Source organism: Sorex fumeus, unplaced genomic scaffold, assembly GCF_029834395.1.
Source record: "Sorex fumeus unplaced genomic scaffold, SorFum_2.1 ptg000073l, whole genome shotgun sequence".
Taxonomy (NCBI): Eukaryota; Metazoa; Chordata; class Mammalia; order Eulipotyphla; family Soricidae; genus Sorex; species Sorex fumeus.
This window is the reverse complement of record NW_026606130.1, coordinates 5,576,539-5,594,948: the sequence shown is the minus strand read 5'-3', so window position 1 is coordinate 5,594,948 and position 18,410 is coordinate 5,576,539. Positions and strand designations below refer to the sequence as shown.

At 40.9% G+C, this 18,410-nt stretch overlaps 1 protein-coding gene across 5 annotated transcripts in view; it reads left to right on the top strand.

Annotated features, from left to right (window-relative positions):
* The window catches only part of TAF1 (TATA-box binding protein associated factor 1), a 78,869-nt gene that overhangs the window by 58,699 nt on the left and 1,760 nt on the right, over positions 1-18,410 (top strand). For all 5 annotated transcript variants that reach the window (XM_056129992.1, XM_056129990.1, XM_056129991.1 and 2 more), the window contains 5 exons: positions 7,682-7,749; positions 7,985-8,101; positions 11,674-11,799; positions 13,967-14,120; positions 15,398-15,575. In XM_056129992.1, the coding sequence (XP_055985967.1) occupies positions 7,682-7,749; positions 7,985-8,101; positions 11,674-11,799; positions 13,967-14,120; positions 15,398-15,575 (643 nt within the window). The remainder of the gene's footprint in view (positions 1-7,681; positions 7,750-7,984; positions 8,102-11,673; positions 11,800-13,966; positions 14,121-15,397; positions 15,576-18,410) is intronic.

Here is an 18,410-nt window from a genome sequence, read left to right as displayed (position 1 = left end):
TGAGACACGTGTATCCCTGTGCCATTAGCTGTCAGGATAATAATTTATGCTTGTTTTGACAAGGTATTCGTTTTCTTAGGAGAAGAAAGGTTATTTTTAGTATTTGTGGAAAGCTTTTCAAAGAAATGTGAGCCTAGCTATTTTCTGAACCTCCTCGCCTTGGTTGTGTAGGACTACTAATCATCTTGACTAGTATTTTTCTCTGAAATGTTCAAATAACAATAATGCTTGCATTCCCTCTCTAATCAAAGCCATGAAACTTGTAACTTTATTTACCTCTACTCACTAAGAGAGGTAAATTACTTAGAAAAAACAAAACTGGGGCTGGAGCACAGCGGATAGGGCGTTTGCCTTGCACACAGCTGACTTTGGTTCAATTCCCAGCATCCCATATGGTTCCCTGAGTACCGCCAGGAGTAATTCCTGAGTGCATGAACCAGGAGTAACTCCTGTACATCGCCACCGGGTGTGATCCAAAAAGCAAAAAAAAAAAAAAAAAAAAAAAAAAACCCTTTTTGTTCGTGCAGTGTCAGGGATGAGACCCAGGACACTGAGCTATATTTTTGGTTTTTTTAATTTTAGTGGAATATCAGCTTCCTGAAATTTTCATTTAATTATCACTATTTCAGGGTATTTGAGATTTATATGTGATTCTTTAGGCTGCTCCAAACCTCATTTTGAATGAGTCAAAGTATAAATAAATATTATTTTGGCATGACTTTTGCAGTTGCTTTGCCATGGTTTATATAAGGAAAAAAGAAAAGAGGAAAATATTCAGTCAAAATAAGTTTTGTAAATAAGTAGCTTATTTTCTCTTTGCACACAGTGATAGTTCATAAATAGGCTAATATTACGTATTATTTATTTTTATAGTGCTGAGGATTGAACCCAGGGCTTCTCTAATGTAAGACAAGTGCTCTGCCACTAAACTTATCTTTGACTCCTTCATTTTTGTATCATTTGGAAATTTCTTTTTGTAAATTCTGACTTTTTATATAGGCTCTGGGAGTTGTAGTTCAGTTTCTTGGATATTTTGTTTGGTTGGTTATTGTTTGTTTGGATGCTGTGCCTAACAGTACTTAACGGACCCAGGCAGTGTAGTGCTGGAGATCAAATTTGTGCCTCCTGAGGCCACAGCAATAGTACAACAGGTAGGATACTTGCCTTGCACACAGCCAGCCTGGGTTCAATCTTTGGCATCACATTTGGTTTCCTGAGTCTACCGGGAGTAATTCCTTTTTTTTTTCCTTTTTGGGTCACATCCGGTGATGCACAGGGCTTACTCCTGGATTTGCACTCAGGAATTACTCCTGGTGGTACTTGGGAGACCATATGGGATGCTCGGAATCAAACCCGGGTCATCGGTGTGCAAGGCAAATGCCCTACCTGCTGTATTATCACTCCAGCCCCTTAATTCGTTTTTCTAAAAACAATATATTTTTATAAAATTATTCATAATGATTTGTTACATTCAATATTCCAACACCAATCCCACCACAATTGCATCTTCTCAATGCCATTATTTCCAATTTTCTTGACCACCAGGGAGTAATTTCTGAGGGCAGAGCCAGGAGTAAGGCCTGAGCACTTCTGGGTGTGGCCCCCATACCAAACCTGGGCTTTCTTCATTCAAAGCCTGAATTCTAGCCCGTTGAGTTAGTGCCTGTGATTCTATTTCTTTTCTTTTGTTTGTTTAGGGGCCACATCGACAGTGCTTAGGATCACTCCTGTTGGTGATTCTCAGGTCACTGTATGTGGTGCTGGGTATCAAACCCGGGTCAGCTGCATGTAAGGCAGACTTCCTGCAGATCTTGTTTTTTTGAGGTGGGGGGTCACACCAAGCTGTGCTCAGGGCTTACCTCTGGCTCTACAGTTAGGGATAACTCCTGGCGGGACTCACGGGACCATACAGGATGCCAGGGATCAAACCCAGGTTGGCCACGTACAAAGCCAAGCACCCAATCCACTGAGGCCCTATAGTTCTACTACTTAATCTTCTGATTGCTCAAGAATATACAGCAATATCTTTAGCTTAGTGGAGGTGGTTATGGTCCCCTTTGATAGTCTGATAAAATCTTGAATCTTTTACCCAGAAAAAAATGTGATTGCAGAGTAGTTACAGAAATGTTTTTGTAGTGGTAAATGAAAATAGAGTATTTATTTTTCTCTGTGTGACTTCCTTCTCAGAATAATATCCTGGTAGGCCATCCATGTTGTCTCAAAATAGCAACATTTCATTGTTTTTTATTTCTGAGTAATATTCTACCATGCATATATAATTTATGCACAAGTGTAATGTTTTTATTCGTTCTTTTTTTCTTATGTACACTTTAGCTTTTAATATATCTAGAATAATATAAATATTGCTGCGATGAACATGAGTGTGCATATGTATTTCTTTGAATGAATCACTGCACTGTAGCACTGTCCTCCCGTTGTTCATCGATTTGCTCGAGCGGGCCCAGTAACATTGTGAGACTTGTTACTGTGTTTGGCATATCGAATATGGCCAGGTACTCTGAGAGGGACAGAGGAATCAAACTTGAGTCAGCTGGGTTGGCTGCTTGCAAGGCAAACACCCTACCCTCTGTGCTATTGCTCCAGCCCTTTGGATGAATATTGCTTTAAAATTTCACTTTCGGGTAGACATGGAGAGTATCATGCTAAGTGAAATGAGTTGGAATGAGAGGGACATATACAGAAGGACTGCAATCATTTGTGGAGTACAAAATAACATGAAACAGACACCCAAGGACAGTAGACACAAGGGCCAGGAAGATTGCTCCATAGTTGGAAGCCTGCCTCATGAGCTGGGGGGAAAGGCAGCTGGAATCGAGAAGGGATCACTAAGAAAATGATGTTTGGAGGGATCAGATGGGAGATGTGTGCTGGAAGTAGGTAAAGGACCAAACCATGATAACCTCTCAGAAACTTTCCATGCTATTTTCCATAATAGCTACACTAGTTTACATTCCCATCAATAATGCACAAGTGCTCTTCTTTGTTTTTGTTTTTTGGTCCACATCTGGCAGTGCTCAGGGCTTACGCCTAGTGGTGCTCATGGTTGTCAGGGTTTGAAACCCGGCTACCGCATGCAAAGCAAGTTGCCCTACCTGCTGTGCTGTCTCTCTGGTGCAAGAGTTCTGTTTTTCTCTACATTTTTGCCAACCTTTGTTATTTCTTATCTGTTTAAAATTGTTTTGATCTTGGGCCACAGCAATAGTACAATGGATAGGGCACTCAAGGTCCGGCATGTAGTTGATCTGGTTTTGATCCCCAGGACTCTGTATGGTCCCCTGAGCTCACCAGGAATGATTCCTGAGCGCAGAGCCAGGAATAAGCCCTGCGCACCGCTGGGTGTGGCCCCCAAACAAAATTGTTTTGGTTTTTATTTGTGGGCCACACTTGGCAATGCACAGAGGCTCTTCCTGGTTCAGTACCCCTGGCAGTGTTCAATAGACTAGTGACAGGGATAAACCCCAGACCTGCATGCAAATATGCAGTTCAGCTCACTGAGCTATTTCTTGCCTTCGTGGTATAGCCATTCTAACATATATGAGATGCAGTTTTTATTTCCATTTCCTTGATGTGTAGTTATTACTGAGTAAAGAAAATTCATGCCCTAAAGAAATATGTGAGCAACCCATCGTGGTTTGCTATAAAGTAAGGAAAGGAAAATACTATGTGTCCCAAAGTGACTCTAGAATGGACCCATGCCATCTTATTTTTTTTCTCCCACTCCCTGAATTTTTAAAAAAAAGTTGGGTATTTGAATTTTTGTTTGGAACCTCTTGATTGCTAGTAAAACTTTTAACTTTATATTGAGCTATAATTTACCTTTTAAATTTGTGTTGATTATTGGGCTGGAGAGAGAACGGCAGGCAATGCTCTTGCCTTGTACACAGCCAACCCACATTTGATACTCGGCATCCCATATGGTCCCCTGAGCACCACCAGGAGTAATTCCTGAGTGCAGAGCCAGAAGTAAGCCCTGAGCATCTCCAGGTATGTCTCCAGAACAAAATTGTGTTACTGCTTTTTGGTGTGTGTGTGTTTTGTGTCCCTCACCTTGTGGTACTCAGGGCTTACTCCTGGCTCTGGGTTCAGGGATTGCTCTTGGAAGGGGGGACCATATGCAGTAACAGGATTCCAGACAGCTCTATGCAAGGCAAGTGCCTTATCTGCTGTACTATCTGTCCGGCCCTGTTATTTTGTTTTTAAACTTTGCCCCTCTCTCCTTCATCATGGTTAATTGCAGTGATGGGGGAAGACAACCACCCACTAGCCAAACACCCACTACTTTTAGGATTGCTCTTTTAGTTGCAGTGCTTGCATATATTCTTGTTGTCATGCTTTCCAGGGGTCGCTTTGGTGCTCATACATGTACCTTGCGGGGATTGTGCTTTTTTGCCCTTGGTATTCATACATCTTTTCAGTTATGATTATTAACTGGGGATTATAACCCTACTTCAGTTTTAATGTTTTTTAAAAGTATATCTGTTATAGGTATATGGATTTTTTGGGGGGGGGCTTGGAGTCATGCAGAAGCAGTACTCAGGGATTAGTCTTGCTTTTCACTCAGGAATTAACTCCTGGCAGTGCTCAGGGGACCATATGGGATGCCAGGAATCAAATCCGAGTAGGGTTTGCAAAAAAGAAGTGTTTTATCCACTGATTTATCTCTACAGACCCAGATCAATTCTTTTTAATAGAAAGAACCGACTTTGTGGGTGAACAAAACTGTATTCAACTCCAGCCACCAGTTTGCTACTTGTGTTTGAGGCTATATGAGGAAACGTATAGTCTAGTTAAGAATCACCAAACTGGGGAGTGAAGAATTAGTTCAATGAGCTGGAACACGTTTTGCATGCAGGAAGACTGGATTCAGTCCCTAGCACCTCATGTTCCACTGAGCACCATAACGTGACTCAAAAACCAAACAAAAGAATTAGCTTAGTAGGGATGGAGCAATACTATGGTGGGTGGTAGGACACTTGCCTTGCATGCGGTCTATCCATGTTCAATCCCCAATATCCCATATGGTCCTCTGAGCATAATATGAGTGATTCCTGATTGTAGAGCCAGGAGTAACCCCTGAGCACCACCAGGTATGACCGAAAACCACCCCCCAAAAATATAGAAGAAGTAACGTAACTGGGAGGTCAGGGAGATAACTCAAAGGTTTGGAGGGTATGCCTGGCATGGAGTACCTGGGATAATTCATGGCACTTCATGGTTTCCTGAGCACTGCGGGGAGTGCGATTCTGATTTGAAAAATCAAATATAAAAAAAATTTAGATAATTGTGGAATTTTGGGAGGCCAAAAAGGAGAGTACAGTAGGTAGGGTGCTTGCCTCGCACACAGCCAACCCAAGTTCTCTCTCTAGTACTCCATATGGTCCCTGGAACCCCACTGGGGGTGGTCCAAAAAAAAACAAAGAATTTTAATTATTTTACACATAATTGTTTTCTTTGATAGATTTATTTTTATAGTAGCTCAAGCACCCCCCCCCCGCAAAAATTGTGTAAAATATACTTAGAGTTTCTGTATACCCTGTACTACCTCCCCTACTTCATAATCACATGCATAATAACTCGCACTGGTCCTTATCAACATCCCTCACTAGGATGGTACATTTGTTATAATCAGTGAACACATGATTATCACTGAAAATCATAGTTTACATTAGGATTTACTCCTGTATTTGTACATTCCGTAGATTTTTTTTTTTATTGAATCACTGTGAGATACAGTTACAAAGCTTTCATGATTATCTGTCATGCAGTGATCAAACACCTATCCCTCCACCAGTGTGCATTTTTCACCACCAATGTCCCCAGTATCCCTCCTGCCACTCCCACCCCATCCCACCCCCTGCCTCTGTGGCACGTACCTTCCTTCTTACTCAGTCTCTTTGGGGCATCATGGTTTGCAATACAGATACTGAGAAGCCATCATGTTTGGTCCTTAGTCTACTTACAGTACACATCTCCCATTCTGAGTGATCCTTCCAACCATCATTGACTTAGTGGTCCCTTCTCCTCCCAACTGCCTTCTCCCCCAGCACACAAGGCAGGCTTCCAAACCATGGAATGATTCTCCTGGCCCTTTTCTCTACTGTCCTTGGGTGTTAGTCTCATGTTATTTTATCTTTCACAAATCAGTGCAGTCTTTCTGATTCATTTCACTTAGCATAATACTCTCCATGTCTGTCCAGTTACAAGCGAATTTCATGACTTTATCTTTTTTAACAGCTGCATAGTATTACATTGTGTAGATGTCCTTACACATGCTAGGGGAAAAGGGAGCTCAGATAGAGAAGGGAGCACCAAATAAAAGGTGTTGGGAGGATCATCCCAGGATGGGAGAAGCATGCTGAAAGTAGACCATAGACCAGACATGATTGCCACTCAGTGCCTCTTCTGCAAACCACAACACCCAAAAGGAGAGAGAGAACAAAAGGGTATGCCCTGCCACAGAGGCAGGGTGGGATGGGGGGGGGTGAGGGGTGGGAGAGATACTGGGATCCGTGGTGGTGGGAAATGGGCACTGGTGGAGGGATGGGTATTTGATCATTGTGTAATTGAAACCCAAGCACAAAAATTTGTATGTCTAAAACTGTACCTCATGGTGTCTCACTAATAAAAATTAAAAAAAACTAGTGTTATATATTTACCATTGTAGTATAAGAATTCCGGGGCCATAGTGATCATACAGTAGTAGCATGTGGCTGTCCCAGGTTTGATCCCTGGCACAATGTATGGTCCCCTGAGCCCTGCCAGGAGTGATTCTTGAGCAGAGTCAGGAGAATGCCCTAAGCACTGCAAGATGTAGCCTCAAAACAACAAAATCTGAAAGATACCTATTGAGTGATTACAGAATGGCAGAGGAACAAAGGCATGCGGGTCCCGGGGCAGAGATCTCCAAGCCTGCTCGGATCGGGGCTGAGCATCCTCCACCCAGATCCTCCAAATTCCAGTAGGCAGGGGTCACACCCACCAGCTGGCCCCCTGGTGCCGTGTAATCCCATCAACGGCCAAGACTCAGAGACTATAAAACCCAGCTCCCGGAAGCGCGCAGCCGCATTTGCGGCCGTGTGACATCTTATTATCTCATTCATACTTTGGACAAATGGCAGGCTACCGAATGTAACCTGCCCACACGGCAGAGTCTGGCAAACTCCCTGTGGCGTACCCAATATGCCAAATACCAGTAACAATGATGGGTCTCATTCTCCTAACCCTGAAAGAGCTTTGAATATGGCACCTTTTAAAAAATCTCAGGGCTAGGATGAAGGAGACGTTACTGGGGCCTGCTCGAGACAATCAACGAATAACAGGATGGTTGTGATGGTGACAGAATGACAGAATACTGAAATTTCTTCAGAGTAACATTGGAAGAGTGTGAAAGTTGGGATTTAAATGAAACAAGATTGACCACATACTGATAATAACTATAAGTATGGATATCTGTAAAATCATTATTTTAGTGTCTGTGTTGTATATGTTTGAATTTCTCTACCCTAAAAGGCGAATAAGAGTTCAAGTTATAATTGAAGTGTGATTTGGGGGGGGGGGGGCGGTATTAGCATAATTGAATGCCACTGCTCTGGGTGATAGAACATAGACTTCTGGAATTGAGGACTGCAGATAATGGCCTTTTCTTTTTTCCATTTTATAGGACCTGAGAGTCAGTATACTAAGACTGCTCAGGAAATTGTGAATGTCTGTTACCAGACATTGACTGAGGTAGGTGGTAAAGAGGAGGTTCCCTTGAGATCCTGTTAATTAAATGGAAAATCTTATCTTACTTCCACCCTGCATCTCATTTTCTTCCCTGTTGATTTTTCCTACCTAGTACTAAATGTTATTTCAACAGACTATCTCTATGGAAGCACCATGAAATGGATTTTGCCTCCTTTTTTTTATCCCCAGTGCTTGAATCACATGTGAGCTGAATTCACTTAATTTCTTTATTTCCCAGTATGATGAACATTTGACTCAACTTGAGAAGGATATTTGTACAGCTAAAGAAGCAGCTTTGGAAGAAGCAGAATTAGAAAGCTTGGACCCAATGACCCCAGGGCCCTATACACCTCAGGTGAGTTTGAGGACTAGGAGACTGCTCTTACAGTTTTCTTAATGGTTTGGGAAATTGGGAGCAGTTAACAGATGTATTTACTGAGATACCCTTCTTCTCTGTCCTTCCTCTTCATATGCCTTTCGTGTGTGCTTTCTTGTCTTCTCAAAGGCTAAGGTGAGTGAGGACCATGGATTTTGGTGGCATTCTTGAATCCAGAAAAGGCAGGTGTGAGATGAATGAGTGGGGTGGTGTCTTTGTTGTTCACACAGTATTTGGGAATACTGGATTTCCTACTGCCTTTGGCCAGAGCACTTTTCTGAGTCGCTGGAGCTCCCGTAGCCCTGTTGGGATTCTAAGACATCCCTTAATGTAGACCTGGGCTATATTAGATAGAGACATGGAGCACATTTTTCCTGTGCCTCATAGGTGCCTCACTACTCCTTCCTTCAGAGATATCTCAATATAGTTCAGCTGTCACCTATTTTCCTCAATTGACTTCTTGCAAATAAAGGAAGCTAATATTTAAAACGTTCTTAAATTTATATCTTAAAAAGCTATCACAATTTTATAGATATAAACTTATAAAGTATACTTTGTAAGATTTTCAGTCTTTCAACTTGGACCCTTAAATATACTGGGAGTGTATTTCATAGAGACCTGGCATATTTGAAGAATAGGGCTTCCTAGAATATATCTGATGCTTGCTTTCTGTATTGGAGACATTATGGTAGAATGTACATAACGTTTGTCATAAACATAGGTCTGGGTTTGAGTCTTAGCTCTGCTACTATCTAGCTTGGTGAACTTGGAAAATTTACCTAACCTCTCTGAGTTTCCTTTTCTCTAAAATGTATTTTCAAGGTTGTTGTAAAGATTAAACAAGTCAATTTGCAAACCTATAGTAGGCATCCAATAAATGTTTTCTTATCTGTATGAAAATTATCTACAAATTTCTCCAGCCCTTTCGAATTTAAGTGGAATTCTTAATGCAGTATTCTCTTAATTTCCATGAGATTTTTTTTTATTCTACTTAGTTTTCATTTTCAACTGATACGCAAAATGCGTAATCTCTGCTAGGTTTTTACTCTATATCTCATTCATGAACTGTCTTTTATTTTTCTCTTTTATCCCATAACTCAGGTTTCTGAGCAGTCAAGTATAAAAAACTAAGATACTTACTTTCAGACCCAGAATGAGGAAAGGCTCTTGGAGTATGTGGGCATATTGGGTTGGGAGGCTTGGCTAAGTGATGTTACCTAGAAAGGCCCTATTTGTTCATAAGCCCCAGTTTCCACAAAGCCCCTTCTGGTAATTCTTTAGTCTTTCTAAAAACTCCTGGGTTTTTAATCATTGTTACCCAGGAGAACCTAGCCACTGAGTGGCACATGATTTGTTGCCATATGTGACATTCAAAGCCTTAGACCCAAAAGTCCACTTCCTTTCTTCTCCGTTCCTCCCAAAAGTGAACTCAACTGGCTGAGGGAAACCTGGCAACTGCTTTCCTTCCTGAGCATTAGCTGTTGCTTGGTACAGTTACAGAAACTTCTGTAAAGAGTAATAATTTAGCAGTGTCTTTTCATAATTCTAATTTACCTTTTCTCATATATATATATATATATATATATACGTAAAATATTAAACCCAGGACTGGAGATGTAACTCAGTGGTAGCTTGCTGCCTGGCATGTATAAGACCCTGGAGTCAGTACTACCTGGCACCACCAAAATGAATGAGTGAATGAATGGAGTAGTAAATTCATTTCATTAACCTTTAACCTAAGCAAGATGCACATAAGTGATTGTTCTTATTTATTTACTATTCTCAAACCCAACTGTTAATATTAGTTTTTGCGTAAGATCAGCCTATCATAATTCCTGTTGTATTAGAAATACAGCAGGAATCATTTTATTTCCACCTAGCTTGAATTGCATTGTACATTCAGCTTAACATTTTACCTAAAATTGTTTACCTTTCAGTTTTTCCTACAGTCTTTCATTCCTTAATTTTTTTCTGTTTCACAGTTTATATGTTGTGTAGTGCTTGGGATTGCTTTGCTCTCATTCTCTAAAACCCTCATCTCAGCCAGTCTGCTTGTTTGTTTTTAAAAGAAACCACAAAGTTAACATGTGCAGTTTTGTTGACAAAAGTAACGTTATGTTTATTGGGAAAACTAGTAAATATAAAAATATAAAGAAGGTAAGTGACCTAGGATCAGGTCTGCCTTTCTGGGGGAATTCTGAACATTTTTGGTGTTCTTTTGAAGTGTGTATGTGGTAGCTGGCTTGCTTGCTTGCTTTCTTTCTTTCTTTCTTTCTTTCTTTCTTTCTTTCTTTGCTTTTTGGGGTCACACCCAGTGATGCTCAGGGGTTACTTCTGACAGCTCTCAGGAATTACTCCTGGTGATGCTTGGAGGACCATATGGGATGCAGGGGATCAAACCCAGGATCAAAATACCTACCCACTGTACTATCACTCCAGGCCACCATGATGGGTTTCTTGTGTGTGTGTGTGTATGTGTGCATATGTGTGTGCATGTGTGTGCACACGCACATTTATAGACATACTTTCATTTATTTTGCATTGTAGGGATCAAACCCCAGGCCTCCCACATGTGGGTTTACACTCTACCACTGAGCCACATCCCCAGTCCTAGACATAATTTTAATGTGAGATTGATCGATACAATTTTGTCTTGTTTTTTTTTTCACTTCATTTTATTGTGAGCATTTTATTTAGTCTTTGAACACAGGAAATATTTTGACCAAGTCAGTGTCTTGTCTTTTTTTTTTCTTATACCAGGGATTGAACCACTGATCTACCTCCCTTGCTTTCCTACTTCTCCAACATGATCTTACTGTCCCTCCTGTCATTCTGTCATTGATTATTGAAGAGACCTAATATTTATTGAATAACAGGCATTAAATAAGGAGCTTCCACATTTCTTAATTTTCCCAACAACCTTGTGAGGTAGCCGTTTTCCATATTTTAATAGTTGAGGAAACCAAAGCTTAGAGGGATTAACTGATTCATAAATTCAAGTTCTTCAGCTAGCAAGTGATAGAGCCAGAACTCAAACTCGGGCAGCTTATTCCAAAGTCTGTGGATTTTTACCATGTCATTTTGCCCCATAGCGGCATCTTCTGATGAACTCATATGCTATTAATCATTCTATACTCTTGTTGGAATTGAAATCAAACAAAAAGCACTGGTATGTACCCGTTGGCCTAAGAACAATAAGACAAGGCTTAGAAGAAACTAGGTTATTGAATGACACAAAAATTTGTTAGGACATAGAGTTTTCCCTTAGCTTGGATGCTTTTTCTGCTTTGGGCATTTTATTATATTTATATATAAATACTTATATGATAAGTTTAGTTCTTGTGTAGCAGCTGCCTCTCTACTGGAATGAGCAACATTTGTAAAATCCCCAAAAACCTTTCCATAAAACTACATCAGACTACATTTTTTTCCTTTTTAAGTGGATTGCTATGCATGTCCTTTATCTGTGGTGAATGTTCTAAAGGGGACTTATCTGTATTTCTTACTTCCTTTCCCTAAACAGAAGCTAACTTGTGTAATTTGTGTCATAGCCTCCTGATTTATATGATAACAACACATCCCTCAGTGTGTCTCGTGATGCCTCTGTATTCCAAGATGAGAGCAATATGTCTGTCCTAGATATTCCTGCTGCCTCTCCAGAAAAACCAGTGATACAGGTAGAATATTCTTTTTCTTTTTGTGATATGCTTTGGGGTGGGAATGGGCAAGTGGTAGTGATGATAGAAGATAGATATCAAAGATGATGGAACCTCTTGGCCCTGGGAAGAAGACTTAGAAATATTTCAATATTGGGATCATGGCATGCCACATGGTTGACATTGTCTTTTGTCTGTGCCCAGGGGCTTAGTCAGGCACAACAAAACTTTGGTACAGATGTTGGAAATTTTGCATATGAGGTATCAAATCTACATGTGACTAGAAAAACCAACAGTATTCTGAGACAGAGTTCAGGTTATGCCCTGCTTCTTTTACTGTGTGTATGTTATAATCTAAATTAAAATCATTAGACTCCTGTAAATAGCCTTTTCCAACATTATCAGAAGATACTTCTTTGTGTGAGTCTGTGTGTGTTGGGCTGGGAGGGTCACACTTGCAGGACTTACTCTTGGCTCTATGGTCAGGTAATCACCGTTAGCAGAGCTCAGGAGAACATATGGTGTGCTGGGGATTGAACCCAGGTCAGCTGCATGCAGGGAGAAACCACCTTACCCACTGTATTATTTGGCCCCAGAAGATACTTCTGATCTGAAGCCATAAAAACTGTCAGCTGATCACAATCAGGTATCTACTAGAGAATGTAAAACACGCAAAGAGTTTTTTGGTGCCTCTCAGAACTAGCTAAGGAATACTTGTGTTCAAAAGTATGAATTGAACAGAGGATGTTGCTCACTTGTAGAGCATTTGCAGTGCATTTTGAAGCCGTGATTCAATCCCCAACACTACAAAATAAAAAGAAAGGAAGAAGAGTCTCCTTGTGATTATGTAAGAGATCCAAAGATCACTAAGTACATCTGTGAGGCTCTTTGTTTTATAGTTTTTTTGGGAGGGGGTGGTTTGGGCACCTGGAGGTACTCGGGCTATTTCTGGCTCCCTGCTCAGGAATGACCCCAGGCTGTGCTCTGTGAACCATATGTAGTGCTGGGAGTCAGCCACATGTAAGGCAAGTGCTTCACCTTCTGTGCTACTTCTCTGGACTTGTTCTCTATTTTTCTTTAACTCTGTCCATGACTTTCAGAGAATAAATGGGGCAAAATATTCCTGTGTATACAAACCAACTACTTGTGGAGTTGACTTGGGAGGGGTTGGACCACACATGGCAGCACTCTGACTGTTCCTGGCTCTGCTTGGGAGTGATCCCTGGCTGTGCTCATGGGACTATATGAGATGCTGAAAATAAGATCAGAGTTAGCCATATGCATGGCAGGTGCTTTCCCTCCTCAGCTATCTCTCGTCCCTGTTATTTGTTTAGTTTTTTTTTTATCCTATCAATTATATTCAAGGAATGAGGGAAAACACATATACTTTGAGCTGTGTATATAGTTCCCACTAGCTTGATTGACTGGGGGAGTTTGGGCCACACCTGATAGTATATGGGGGCTATTACTGGCTCTGTGTTCAGGAGTGACCCCTGGTTATGCTCAGGGACCACATGTGATGCTGGGGATATACGGCATATACAGCTGCATATACGGGAAGTACCTTAACCCTGTACTCTCTCTCTCCAGCCCTGTTCTTTGTTTAATCCTATTTCATGATTTTCAGAGAATGAATGGGGGCAAAAACACATGCCCTGAACTATGTATACAGCTTCCACTAACTTAAGGGTTGACTCAAAGGGAAGCATCCAGCTTGAGTGAGAGCCCTTGGTTAACTTCTATAAGTACATCCCTCACGATATGCTCTTTGTGTTCCGTAGGTGCACCAGGGCTGAGATAGGCTGGGCAAGGAAATCTAAGACTTTCAGCCCTGCTGAGTATGCTATAGAAAGCTTAAGAATGATATTATACCCTAAATGATAGAAGCTCTAACAAAATAGGACAGATCAAGTCACAATTCATATTAGAGGGTCTCCATAGAGGTCTATTAAGACTTACTTAACCCAGGACCTCACACACACAAGACATGTATTGTACTGCTGAACTGTAGCTTCAGCAACATCCTTCCCCCACACACACCCAATCTAATTTTACTCTGTGGAACCAGCTAGCTAAATAAATCTCAAAAATTGCTTCTTGTTAGGCAGCAAGGGTGACTGGTAGTGATTTCCTCTGGCTTCTTCCTTGCTTGATTGATATAACTTGGACCTCAACTATTCTCATTTAGGAAGGTGAAGATGCAGATGGTGATCTAGCAGATGAAGAAGGAACTGTGCAACAAACTCAAGCCAGTGTCCTATATGAGGATTTGCTTATGTCTGAAGGAGAAGATGATGAGGAAGATGCTGGAAGTGATGAAGAAGGAGATAATCCTTTTTCTGGTAAGTTTTGTTCCTCGGCTTTTGTTCTTATGTATCTCACAGTAGCACCCTTTGGGCTGGATAGGAGACTCTTGACAACATATGTTAATTGCCAGAAGGTTCTCTTTTTATTGAAGTACCATTAATGTTTCTCAGAATACTTATAAGATAAGCAGATTATTTAATCTCAGAGAAATTTAAAAAATCCAACACAGGCACTATAGGACTGGAGCAATAGCATAGTAGGTAGGACGAATGCCTTGTACATGTCTGACCCAGGTTCAATTTCTAGCACTCCATATGGTCCCCTGAACACTGCCAGGAGTAATCCCTGAGGGCAAAGCCAGGAGTAACCCCTAGCATTGCCGGGTATATCCCAAAAAACAAACAAACCCAGGAACTATAAAAGGTAACAGTGGGAAAGGAAATGCCAAGGTAGAGAGAGATATTTAGGTTTGCTTGTGGCAGGCCTTGGTTTAGTCCTTGGCATTTGAGTCCCTAAATTGAACCACTGGCCCAGTTACCTAAGAATCACTGGGAGGGTCCCTGGGTCCGCAAGAATCACTTGGGATTCCCCACTTCCATGTGAAAAAGGCAAGGCCCTAAGTACTTGATAAAGATGAAGAAGGTGTTAGTTGTAGCAACAGAGAAGAAAATTTAAACGTAAAGATCTTGCTTTGTGCTGTTTCATGGGTTGGTGGCAGTGGCAGGGAAAAGAGAGGGAGAGATGATTAAAGAAAAACAGGTTGAGCTGAGGTGAAAAGGGAAAATGATTAATTTTATTTTCAAAGTATGTATTTAAAAAAATTGGAGGGCTAGAGGGGGCTGGAGCAATAGCACAGCAGGCAGGGCATTTGCCTTGCACACGGCCAAACCGGGTTCAATTCCCAGCATCCCATATGGTCCCCTGAGCACCACCAAGGGTAAGTCCTGAGTACAGAGCCAGGAGCAATCTCTGTGTGTCACTGGGTGTGACCTCCCCCCAAAATAGAGGGCTACACTCAACGGTATTCAGAGCTTTCTCCTGGACTCACGGATCACACCTGGTGGTGCTCAGGCGAGCATGTGCAATACCAGGGATTGAACTGCTGGCCACATGCAAGACAGGCGCCTTTTCCACTGTACTATCTCCAGCACCTAAACTATGAATCTTGCCAGTGTTGATCCTAGGCAGTTAAAAGAAGGGACTTCCAGGTTGAGTCCAGACAAGATGCCTAAGTGGAAGTAAGTGGTTTTGGAGGACAAAGCCAGTGATGTTAATTCTGTCAAGCTTATCTCAAGATCTGTCTCTTTTCAAGCAATCCAGCTGAGTGAAAGTGGAAGTGACTCTGATGTGGGATCTGGTGGAATAAGATCCAAGCTGCCACGCATGCTTCAGGAGAACACAAGGATGGGCATGGAAAATGAAGAAAGCATGATGTCCTATGAGGGAGACGGTGGGGAGGCTTCCCATGGTTTGGAGGATAGCAATATCAGGTAATCGGCAGCAACATGTTACAAATCATGGCATCAGTGCCCACCTATCATATCAAAGGGCCCAGCATCAGATTATTTTCATCTATCAAATAGTTCCTGAGCACTTACACAGCCAGGTACTGTGCTAGGCTCTTGGGGATACACAGCAAAGGATATTCTGTCCTTGAGATCACATTCTAGTGAAAGAGACTGATACACAATAATCACAAATACAGTGCTATATATGTCATTGCATAAGTTAAGAACAGAGTGCCAAGTCACCACTGAGGAAGGAGTGTCTCACTCTGCTTGGTGTGATTAAACAAAGTTTCACAGATGAGGGAACATTTAAATTTGAATTTAGCCTTATAGGATGGTGATGAATCTACTAAGTAGATCTAATGGCAGATGAAGAGATCCTTAAAGATAGAACAATATATTCAAATGTACAGAAACATAGCACATATATTTCAGAACAGAGGGAGGTTATTATGAGTCATGGCTCTAGAAGTAGGAAGGGAATATATTGTAAAAGACCTTAAATAGCATTTGGGTTTGGGATCATGGGAATAATCACTTTAAAGAAAAGGAAGTAGCATCACATTTGTGTATTAAATAACTCGAGGGCAATGAGAAACTTCATAACTAAGATTTTTTAGGAATGAGGTGTGAAGGAAGAGCTGTTTCAAGGCCTCTGTGTAGAGTATCAGTTGCCTTTAGGAGGTGAAGGCATCAGATAGGTTTAATAAATGGGAATGTGACTGAGATAGGGAAGAGAAAGTACAAATGTTAGATGGGATGGGAAAGGAAAGTAAACTTGAATTGTCTTTGGACATGTTGGAATTAAGCTACATTTGATAAATAGATTTGATACATAGAGGCAGAGGTATCCAGCATTATATATGACAAGGACAAATGCACTAAGATGTGGTCCCTTTCTTCAAGGAACTCAGTTTAGTGGGAAGCCTAAACAAGTAAACAAGTAATCACTGTGTAATATAAAAAGTATCATCATAAACAATTATGAGGGGGGTTTATCAGTGGGTAGGGTACTTACTTGCCTTGCATATATCCAACCTGGATTCAATACCCAGCACCATATATGGTCCCCTGAGCCTATCAGGAGTAAATCCTGAGCACAGAGCCAGCCATAAACCCCCAACCACCATCACGTGCAAACAAGAGATAAGTATGAAATTTTCTTGGGATTTGGGTAGAATAAAGTTGGGGGGCTGGTTTAAAGTATGGGAGGAGGGAACCAAGCTCAACCAGAATAGAAATTAGATGAAAGAGAGAAAAAAGGTACTCCAGAGAGCAAAAATAACATGTATGAAGACTGAAGCTTCTAGCTCAGTGTGATTAGATCCATGTGATAGAGACAATGTAATAGGAGATACGTAAGAACCAGATCGAGAAGGGCCTAAGGATTTAGGGCAGATACCAACTTAGAATAATATGATCAGATCTACATTTGTAAAGATTGTTCTGTGCTCCTTCCAAAAAATAGGCAACAACTCATCAAGAAATACAAGTGGATAATCTATATATGAAAAAAATTCCTGAAGAATCAAGCATAAACAGTGAATTATAAATTTTGCCTATAAGATTGTTAGTCATTCAGACAAATGCCCAGTGTTGGAAAAGCTGTGAAGAAAGATCTCAAAAAACTGATATTAATGTAAATTGATAAAATGGGGTATGAAGGAGAAAGGTATAATAATTTAGAATTATAACTCAGAAACTTTAAAATAGCACATTTTAGCCCCAAAAGTTCATGTCTAGGAACTTATTCTATGGGAATAATAAACCATTTTTATCAAGATGTTTGTACAAGGATGTTTATTATAGTATTGTTTCTAATAGTTGGAGAATTGAAGCCAACTTAAATGTCTGAAAGACTGTTAAGTCATGTTATAGCACAACAGTGGAGTACCATCTAGGTTTTTAAATGATGCTGCTATATGTCTATTGATGTGCAAAGATGTCAATTATAATCGTAAGTGCAAAAAGCAGATTCCTGTAGAATATTTCAATTTTGTAAATAAAAAAGGTGTTTAAACATCTAAGTGAAATGCATAGAAGAAAATTTGGAAGGTCATAGACCAAAAGATTATCTTTGGGTGATGGAGTTATTGGTAAATTTTTCTTTTTTGGTGTATATTCTTTTTTGAAACTCATGAACATGCATTACTTGTATGATTTTTTAAAGCTAAAGTAAGAATAAACAAACAAACAAAAATGAAGAGCACTCTGACAGAAGTGTGAAGAATTAATTGAATGGGAAAGCAAGACTGGAAGCATATGAAGACTAATTTCAGTAGTGTAAGCCAGAGACAAAAGGACTAAACCAAGGCAGGCAGAGTAAGGATAGTAAGGAGAGACAAATTGAAGATGTGAAACTTTTGGTCCTATTTACCAATTGAAAACACAGATGAATGAAGCTGTGTGTGTAGAGTGAAACACTGAGCAGTCTGTAGACAGGCAGTACATTTTTCAGAACTAAAGAAGTTTCTTCCATTTGGGATCTTAAGTAAATAAGGTTAGTGAGTAGAAGTTTTTGATAGGATGATTTTTCTCTTGGTGACCCTTAGTTCAGTCCAGAACCAATTGTTTTAGTGTCCAGGGGAATTGAATGTGCTGATCCCTTAGTGGCACCAAAAACGGGACTGGTGGGGCTGAAGAGATAGCACAGCGGGTAGGGTTCTTGCCTTGCACGTGGCGAACCCAGGTTTGGTCCCTGGCATCCTGTATGGTCCATTTCCCCCACCCCCAGCATTGCCAGGAGTAATTCCTGAGTGCATAGCCTGGGATAACCCCTGAGCATTGCCGGGTGTGCTAGCCACCTCCCCCCCCCCC